Here is a 9870-nt window from a genome sequence, read left to right as displayed (position 1 = left end):
CGCAACACAATCGAAGATCACGTATCTGACTCACATTGAAAACTAGTTTTCATAATATTTGACCATTCTCCTCCAAAATAATTTTATATATAACTAAAGATCACCATGTCTGTGGAGATTCAGTCACCCAGGTCAGAGGATATTTGCAAGTTCTAAGTCAAAGACAACTGGACTCACTCATTGTTTTAAGGCAGTAAGCCCAGTTGCCTTTGATTTGTATCTTAGCTACAGTAATTACAGCACCTGCACTCCCACGGTCCTCCCACAGAAGTGTGTTCACACATAGATTGATTACTGAACAAGTCTACTGGACATGGGCCCAGGGGGGCTCCCTGGCCTTCACCTACAAAATGCCACTCAAAGAGACATAAAACAACTAAGGGACACAAAATGACTACAACAAGAACAAAACATCTACAAAGAGAAGCCAAACAGCTGCAAAGAGACTCAAAGCAACTGTCAAGAGACGCAAAAAAAACCACAAAGACATACAACTATAAAGTCATCTACTGTTCGACAACATACTTGAACTGATACAGTATCGATCTCTCAATGGTCTGATGAGCTTGTACTGAATGTCATTAACTTATGACATTAATAAACTGTTGAACCATTAATTGTTGCATAATATAATGAGCTGATTCTGAGTAGATCATTCACCAGTATGGAGCAACGGGAGATCATAATATATTAGGTTGTCATATATCCATTAGCTGATTATGTCTTATGTAGTTGCTCCACATAAGTTATGCATGATTTCCTTCACATCTAGCAAAATATATCGAAATAGATTCCAGCATCCATACGCGCAAATCAAAGCCTCACTAAAGTTCTTTGATTTTGCCTTGATTGAGGTGACGGTCATCACTCTCATCATTTATTCTCAACTTCTTTAAGTAGCGATTGCACAAAACTTGTAAAAGAATGTTTAAAAGTCTGTATTGAGGATGTTTCATTCTGTTCTTGAATCAATAAATGTTTGTGGTTGAATCCCAGCGTTGGCCTTTCACATTAATTGATTAATGACATGGTTTTGTTGAAAAGGCGAGGACACAGGTAGAGGCAGTGAGCATCAAAAACTCAACACAATCACACTAGTTGCAAAGTATTGAAAATTGTATAATGATCTTGTGTTCTTATCTTTGAAAATGACAAACATAAGAGAGCAGTCTTTAGCCGTGTACCGTAGCGGTCCAACCCATTTCCACTTTTACCTGAAATTGCACAATGAGTTCAGATCAGATCAGTTAGATTAGATGACTTTTGTTCCCGCTGCACTTTGTACTTTTGACTTGACTCTGATTAGACTATCACGATGCAATCTAAGTGAAAGGCTACTGAAAGACTGGAGAGGTTTTGCACTTGTGTGTTATCACATTTCTGAGCTGAGATTGTTGTTGCTCATGAGTTATTGCCATCATATTTCTTGACATGATATTACTTGATAATTACTCAGTTTCATAATTTGTTCGATAACAGAGATCTTGTTTGACAAAGAAAAAGTAGCTGTGCGTGTAGCTTGTTATGCTGGTTTAACTCTCTTTATATTTTTTTGCTGGGCTTTGACCACAAGGTGCTATTCCTGTTTATTGTTAATTTGATCATAATAGCAGACTTCCTCAAAAACAGGAATCCTCCAAATTATCCTCCAAGATCATTGGCTCTTGGAATTTCTTCCTTATGTTAAACTCAGACAAAACAGACATTATTCTAGTAGGCCCACAACACAATCAATTATCTAACGATAATTCCTTATTATCAGGCTGCTCTGAAAAGTCTCTTCCACCGTTGATCCATAATGCTGCGACACGTGTAATAACAAAAACTGAGTAAATAGATAATTTGACAGAGATCTTCTTTAACAAGGAAAAGGTCAGTTAGTCTGGTTATCTAAGTTCACTTTCATGAGGACTTTCGAGCAAAGTCCAAATTAGTTTTTAAGTGGTATATGTACAGTAATGTTAGCATGTAGTGTAGGGTCAAGTCTTGAGAAGCTCAGACCTTCCTCCTGCTGCTGGTTCAACTCTCTTTAAAAATGTGGCTGTATGACTTTTTGCTGGGTTTTGACATCAAGGGGTTATTCCTGTTCACGTTTATTTTGATCATAATAGCAGACTTCCTCAAAAACAGGAATCCTCCAAATTATAGAAGCCATAATCTACAGATCACAGTGTAAAATCATTGTTTACCAAGGAAAAGCTCTGTGTTATCTAAGTCCACTGTCACAAGGAAGTCCAAATGACTGATATGTTTTTAAGTTCTTTGTGCACAGTAACGTTAGTAGTGTGCAGTGTGGTGTTAAGTATTGTAAAGCTCAGACCTTCCTCCTGCTGCTGGTTCAATTCTCTTTAACAATGTGGCTTCATGACTTTTTGCTGGGTTTTGACCTTAAGGGGTTATTCCTGTGTATTTTAATTTTTATCATAATAGCAGACTTCCTCAAGAACAGGAATCCTCCAAATTATTCTCCAGGACCGTTGTCTCTTCCCCTTGTGGGGAATTTCTTTAGTGTGGACAGGAAACATCCATACATAAACAAACTGTGGTATTGCTATAAGGATAGTGGAGTATATGGACAACAACAACTTATATAACTTTGTCAATGTACTAAAGAAAACTGTACATTTCAACTATTTTTGTTAATCTAACAATTTGGCACCATCTCCGTGTTCCACTAAATGGCACTCTGGTGCGGGCACAGGTTCCCTGTTTCTTATATAGAAACTAATGGCAGATACTGATATCTGGTGGTCAAATTGTTAATATAAATGATAATGCTGATAATGCTTGGTACACCTGGTAGCCCATTTGATCCTCATTGTGCATAGGTAGGTTTTCCTTTTGAACTATTTAAAAATGTAATATGATGCAGTCGTGTATTCTGGTTCATCATAGTTTGTTCCATGATTCATTGTCCACAGCTGGCTGACGTCTACGGGAATGTGTTCAGTATCCGTCTCGGTGTTGACAAAATGGTGTTTGTGTCTGGATACAAGATGGTGAAGGAAGCCATAGTGACACAAGCCGACAACTTTGTGGATCGACCACACACTGCAATGGCCGAAAGGGTGTACTTAGGAGGCACAGGTGTGCAAATCTCTCTCACTTTCTTTCTCTTGTCTCATATTGTGAAGGAATTGGTTCCCTTGAGTCATTAACCCCACTTCCTCTGCATGCTTGTGTCTAGGCGGTCTGTTCATGAGCAACGGTGAAACATGGAAGAGACAGCGACGCTTTGCCTTGTCTACCTTACGTAGCTTCGGCCTGGGCAAAAGCACCATGGAGCAGAGTATCTGTGAGGAGATCCGACACCTGCAGGAGGAGATAGAGAAGGAGAAAGGTGGTGTAAACAATGAGGTCATTATCAACAGCTCTTCAGTAGAATATAATTGTCTAAACTGTAGAGTCCTCTCCTCCAGGTGAACCTTTCAACCCAGCAGACCTCTTCAACAATGCTGTGTCCAACATCATTTGGACATCAGCTGGTGATGGGGAAACGGTTTGACTACAGCGACCACAACTTCCAGACCATGCTGAAGTATCTTTATGAAATTCTTAGGCTGCAGGGCTCTGTATGGGGTCTGGTAAGTCAATAATATCCATTTAGAGGAGGAAGTCTGTGCTCAAAATCACAAAAGGTAAAAGGTGATGAAAGGTGATCCTGTTGTTTCTTCTGAGTAGCTGTATGAGTCATTCCCCGGAGTGATGAAGCACTTGCCAGGTCCTCACAACACAATCTTCAGCCACTACGACTGCGGACACCTTCAACCCTGGACACTTCCTGAATGCTGAGGGAAAGTTTGTGAAGAAAGAAGCTTTCCTGCCTTTCTCTGCAGGTAAACCACATTCACCTCAGTCTAAAGCATAACATGAACCAGAATATATTCTTAATCCTGAGCTCTTATGCCTTCATATGCGTTTCTGGACTCTGCAGGGAAACGTGTGTGTCCCGGAGAAGGCCTGGCCAGGATGGAGCTGTTCCTGTTTTTGGTCGGTTTACTACAGAAGTTCTCTTTCTCTGTTCCTGATGGAGTAGAGTTGAGTACAGAAGGAGTAACTGGAGTTACACGCGTACCACACCCCTTCAAGGTTCACGCCAAGGCTCGCTGATGTAACGTCTCACTGAATCACTTTTCATCTAAACAATGTGTAATAAACTGGACAAAGCAAAACGTTTCAGTAGAGAAATATCTAGTTTATCTCAACCTTTTACTGTTGTGTCATTGCAAGTTATTATTTACATAAAATAATAATGGCACTTTTTATAAGACATTTCCCTTTGTCCTTTTTCCTTGTTAATGGCAAAATGAATAAAGATTCCATATACATGAGCGATGTTCATTAAACAATCAAGCTGTATTTGTTAAGTTTTCTTCACACTACTGATCAGTTATGCCATGTATCAGTGGCGGGCCGTGTGTTTTATACCTGGGCCTTCAGTGCTGTCCTACTACAGCTGAACCACCTCCTGATAACCTCATTATGACGCCACAGCTACGGGTTATTATTTGTTTCGTGTAAGAAATGCATATATATGCATATACATATATAAACACTGCAACATTTGACAAGTGAAATCAAATGTTACATGAAGCTCAACACCTATGAGGGCTACAAATACACTAACTGCAGAGTGCAGATACATGAATACGCACAAAACTGTAAAGGATGCAGGTCTATCACTATGACGCAGCATGACGGGATGCTGCGTCATTAATGGACAATGCATAGAGTCAAAATCAATGTAATTAACACAATGACAAGAACAAACTCACAAGAACCAGTCACATATATTTATATGACAACACAGCAGGTAGAATAACACGATTCAACAGGCCTCTGCACATTCCAGCAAAACTGCGGCGCTAAAACACGCATTCCGCTAAACACTCAAGGGCACCATTCAAATATTATTCACATCAGAGGAACAATATTAACCATATCATGAAAACGACACGATAGAAACATTAACACAGCAGTAACGCTATACTGCAGATGTGAAAACAGAAGCAGTTCACTCACCAAAGCTGCTGTTCACTATTTAAAGACAAAAGTCCATCCTCCTTTCTTTGTGAACAAAGAGTTCTGAGTCACTTATTATCCAAACATTGTGTAATAAACTGAACAAAGCAACACGCTTTAGGAGAGAAAGCTGTAGTTAATCTCAACCTTTCACTGTTGCATCATTGCCTAATGTACTGAATACTTTCATTCTCTCTGTCTGTACATTTAGTTGTATGTGATAGCATAATTTTTTCATTCAAATATTCTTGTGTTCATGGCTCTGTTTATGAGACATTTCCCTTTGTCCTTGTAATTAATGACAAAATGTATAAAGAGTTCATTAATATATTTGTTATCAATATGTTCTTTAAAATAGAGGAGAAAGTCTGGTGTTGATAATGTTGACAAAGCCAATCAATATGTATGAAAACCCAAAACTTACTGACTGTATGTGGCTGAATGTTTGTTCCTCTGCTTTGCCTGATAGCAGTACAGAAACAGACCACTAGGTGTTAACTGTGGAAATCTGGTTCTATTTTGTCTGGATCTGTTCCTGCCTAGTAACTCATTGACATGCAGCTGCACAATGGATCAGATGCCTTTTGCTCCCATTCTACTTTGTATGTTGGCTCAGACACAGTTTACACTAACAGCCAACCTCAGTCTAAGGTCACTGAAAGAGTTTATCACTTAATGAGATTGTTGTTGCTCATGTAGCTGCTTGTAAAGTGTCACACACACTTTTGTGCAGACTTTGATTAAGAGATTATTTTTTTTTAAGTTGTCCGTCCTGTAATGTTAGTAATGCGAGTAGTCACAAGATGTATGGATAAAGGGTTAAATCAAGCATGAATAGGCATTATATAACGATGGGCGGTTCATGAAGAGGCAGAAGCTCAGACCTTCATCGTGTTGCTGGTTCAACTCTCTTTAACAATGGGGATTTTTAATTTTTTGCTGGATTTTGACTTCAAGGTGCTATTCCTCTTTATTTTCGTTTTTATCATAATAGCAGACTTCCTCAAGAACAGGAATCCTCCAAATTATCCTCCAGGACCATTTTCTCTTCCCCTTGTGGGGAATTTTTTCAGCATGGACAGGAAACATCCATACAAGTATTTTTCAAAGGTAAAGTTGAATGCATATTTTCATTTCAGGGTGAATTTTATTGAGACATTCTAATAGATTTTAACTATTTGTTTGATTAACTCAATGGAAATTCCAGTCAGTTCAAGATCTTTCACAAACACTGTCGTGCAATTTGTATCATAATAGTGAAGTATGTAGACAATAACAATAAGTATAACTTTGTGTGACAAAAAAAGAAAGAAAGTGATTTAAATTATTTTTAATGGTTCACCCGGATGTAACTTTAATTTGTTAACACTATTCAGGAAATGTGCATTTGTGTTAAAATTACTATTTTGTATAGAGAAACTAATAGTAGATACTGGTGGTCAAATTGAAAAAAAACAATAATTAATGTGAAGTTCTGATCTTGGAACACCTATTGGCTGCTCATTGGGTAATGGTAGGTCTTGTTTTTGAACAATTTAAAAGGTCCCCTGGTGCAGTAGTGTGTTGGCATTCATCAGTGTTTTTTACTTGATTCATTGTCCACAGCTGGCTGACATCTACGGGAATGTGTTCAGTGTCCGCCTCGGTAGTGAAAAGATGGTGTTTGTCTCTGGGTACAAGATGGTGAAGGAAGCCATAGTGACACAAGCTGACAACTTTGTGGATCGACCATTCGATGCAATCACTGACAGAGTGTACTCAGGAGACTCAGGTGCACAAATCTTTCTCTCTCTCTTGTCTCATATTGTGAAGGAATTAGTTCCCTTGAATCGTTAACCCCACTTCCTCTGCATGCTTTTGTCTAGGCGGTCTGTTCATGAGCAACGGTGAAACATGGAAGAGACATCGACGCTTTGCCTTGTCTACCTTACGTAACTTCGGCGTGGGCAAAAGAACCATGGAGCAGAGTATCTGTGAGGAGATCCGACACCTGCAGGAGGAGATAGAGAAGGAGAAAGGTGGTGTAAACAATGAGGTCATTATCAACAGCTCTTCAGTAGAATAACATTGTCTGAACCGTAGAGTCCTCTCCTCCAGGTGAACCTTTCAACCCAGCAGTCCTCTTCAACAATGCTACGTCCAACATCATTTGCCAGCTGGTGATGGGGAAACGGTTTGACTACAGCGACCACAACTTCCAGACCATGCTGAAGTATTTGTCTGAAGTTTTTCAACTGGAGGGCTCTGTGTGGGGTCTGGTAAGTCAGTAATATCCATTTAGTTCAATCATTGACAGAGAGACAAGATTCTGCTGGGATTGAGAGTCAATCCTCCTTAACAGACCGAGAGACCCAAGTCTGTGTTTAAATGAATCACGAAAGGTGAAAGGTGACGTGTTTGGAAATTTCTCTCATCTACTGTTTCTTCTGAATAGCTGTATCAGTCATTCCCCGGAGTGATGAAGCACTTGCCAGGTCCTCACAACAAAATGTTCACTCATTTCAACGCCATCCAGGACTTCTTCAGTCAGGAGATAGAGAGCCACAAGAAGGACCTGGACCACAGCGATCCCCGGGACTACATTGACGCTTTCATCATTGAAATGAAGAATGTAAGTGAGCAGTGTAGGACAAAGTGGTGCCCTTCCTGTCAATCTATCAATCACTCACTAATGGATTTTATAAATGTTTCTGAACAGCACAAAGAGTCTGATCTGGGTTTCACTGAGACCAATCTGGCTCTGAACTCTATGGATCTGTTCATGGCTGGAACGGAGACAACCTCCACCACTTTGCTGTGGGCTCTGGTTTATCTCATAAAACTCCCTGATATTAAGGGTAGGTCACATGCTCTGTGAGGCTGCTTTGATCTAAATGCATTTCTAACAGTGACATGCTAACATGCTGTTTTACACTCTTAGTTTAGCATGTAGCATGCTAATATTTGTTAACAAGCACTGATCACAAAGTACAGCTGAGGCTGATGGCTCACCCTGTTCCTTACATGTTCTTGTTTTCCTAGACAAAGTGCAGGCAGAAATAGACGGAGTGATCGGACGGACCCGACAGCCCAGTATGGCAGACAGACCCAACCTGCCCTACACTGATGCTGTCCTCCACGAGATCCAGAGGATGGGAAACATTGTTGCACTGAATGCACTCAGAATGGCCGCCAAGGATACGATGCTGGGCGGTTACTTCATACCTAAGGTGCATTTAGCGCACAGTTACTTTTAGTCTTAACACGATTATTTGTAAAATGTGAGTGAATTTCTTAGTGTTAACATATGGATCTTCTTTTCTAGGGTACGTCCTTGTTGCCAAACCTAACCACTGTGCTGTTTGACAAGACTGAATGGGAGACTCCGGACACCTTCAACCCTGGACACTTCCTGGATGCTGAGGGAAAGTTTGTGAAGAGAGAAGCTTTCCTGCCTTTCTCTGCAGGTAAACCACATTCACCTCAGTCTAAAGCATAACCTGAACCAGAATATATTCTTAATCCTGAGCTGTGACATCTTCATATGTGTTTCTGGACTCTTCAGGGAAACGTGTGTGTCTCGGTGAAAACCTGGCCAGGATGGAGCTGTTCCTGTTTTTCGTCGGTTTACTACAGAAGTTCTCTTTCTCTGTTCCTGATGGAGTAGAGTTGAGTACAGAAGGAGTAACTGGACTTACACGCGTACCACACCCCTTCAAGGTTCACGCCAAGGCTCGCTGATGTAACGTCTCACTGAATCACTTTTCATCCAAACAATGTGTAATAAACTGGACAAAGCAAAACGTTTCAGTAGAGAAATATCTAGTTTATCTCAACCTTTTACTGTTGTGTCATTGCGCTGATGACCTTTATTCTCTTTACCTGTACATTTAATTCTATTTGATTAAGTTATTATTTAAATAAAATAATAATGGCACTTTTTATAAGACATTTCCCTTTGTCCTTTTTCCTTGTTAATGGCAAAATGTATAAAGATTCCATATACATGAGCTATGTTCATTAAACAATCAAGCTGTATTTGTTAAGTTTTCTTCACACTACTGATCAGTTGTGCCATGTGATAATAGCTGGATATCGTGGCTTGTGCTCAAATTCAAACCTCCACTGTTCACTCTGAATGTGGAAATGTACTTTGACTATTGACATTTTGAGTGTATACTAATTATGAGACTTAATTTACAGTTTGGTTATTGGTCCCTGGTCTCAGGGTGGTGCCCGGTTATTATTAATAATTGTCAATAACCTTATTGACATTAATAATTCTATTGATGTCAATAATTTATTTTTTCATATTTGCTGATAACCAAACACGCTCCAGATAGATCCTAAAAGTTATCAATATGTTCTTTAAAATAGAGGAGAAAGTATGGTGTTGATAATGTTGACAAAGCCAATCAATATGTATGAAAACCCAAAACGTACTGACTGTATGTGGCTGAATGTTTGTTCCTCTGCTTTGCCTGATAGCAGTACAGAAACAGACCACTAGGTGTTGACTGTGGAAATCTGGTTGTATTTTGTCTGGATCTGTTCCTGCCTAGTAACTCATTGACATGCAGCTGCACAATGGATCAGATGCCTTTTGCTCCCATTCTACTTTGTATGTTGGCTCAGACACAGTTTACACTAACAGCCAACCTCAGTCTAAGGTCACTGAAAGAGTTTATCACTTAATGAGATTGTTGTTGCTCATGTAGCTGCTTGTAAAGTGTCACACACACTTTTGTGCAGACTTTGATTAAGAGATTATTTTTTTGTAAGTTGTCCGTCATGTAATGTTAGTAATGCGAGTAGTCACAAGATGTATGGATAAAGGGTTAAATCAAGCATGAATAGGCATTATATAAC

The 9870-nt window shown here is 39.6% G+C and overlaps 1 protein-coding gene and 1 pseudogene across 1 annotated transcript; both read left to right on the top strand.

Annotated features, from left to right (window-relative positions):
- Nucleotides 1–2354: 2354 nt before the first annotated feature.
- LOC142946345 (cytochrome P450 2J2-like) lies at nucleotides 2355–4110 on the top strand (annotated as a pseudogene).
- A 1716-nt stretch (nucleotides 4111–5826) lies between these two features.
- Nucleotides 5827–8742, top strand: LOC142946341 (cytochrome P450 2J6-like). Its single transcript, XM_076087493.1, has 9 exons — nucleotides 5827–6132; nucleotides 6628–6793; nucleotides 6888–7040; nucleotides 7120–7280; nucleotides 7457–7633; nucleotides 7721–7859; nucleotides 8044–8231; nucleotides 8327–8468; nucleotides 8567–8742. Exons 1-9 carry the CDS (start codon nucleotides 5941–5943, stop codon nucleotides 8740–8742), a joined length of 1494 nt encoding a protein of 497 aa, XP_075943608.1. The 5' UTR covers nucleotides 5827–5940.
- The last annotated feature ends 1128 nt before the right edge of the window (nucleotides 8743–9870 follow it).

This window comes from Anarhichas minor, unplaced genomic scaffold (assembly GCF_050575085.1).
Source record: "Anarhichas minor isolate MPS153535 unplaced genomic scaffold, ASM5057508v1 ptg000010l, whole genome shotgun sequence".
In the NCBI taxonomy this organism is placed as follows: domain Eukaryota; kingdom Metazoa; phylum Chordata; class Actinopteri; order Perciformes; family Anarhichadidae; genus Anarhichas; species Anarhichas minor.
This window is presented reverse-complemented; position numbering and strand designations above follow the sequence as displayed.

Excerpts from the sequence above, each read along its gene's own strand:
- LOC142946341 (XM_076087493.1), top strand. The coding sequence starts at position 5,941 with ATGGGGATTTTTAATTTTTTGCTGGATTTTGACTTCAAGGTGCTATTC. Across the intron at positions 6,133-6,627 it reads CATACAAGTATTTTTCAAAG|CTGGCTGACATCTACGGGAA; the intron begins GTAAAGTTGAAT and ends CATTGTCCACAG. Across the intron at positions 7,634-7,720 it reads TCATCATTGAAATGAAGAAT|CACAAAGAGTCTGATCTGGG; the intron begins GTAAGTGAGCAG and ends GTTTCTGAACAG.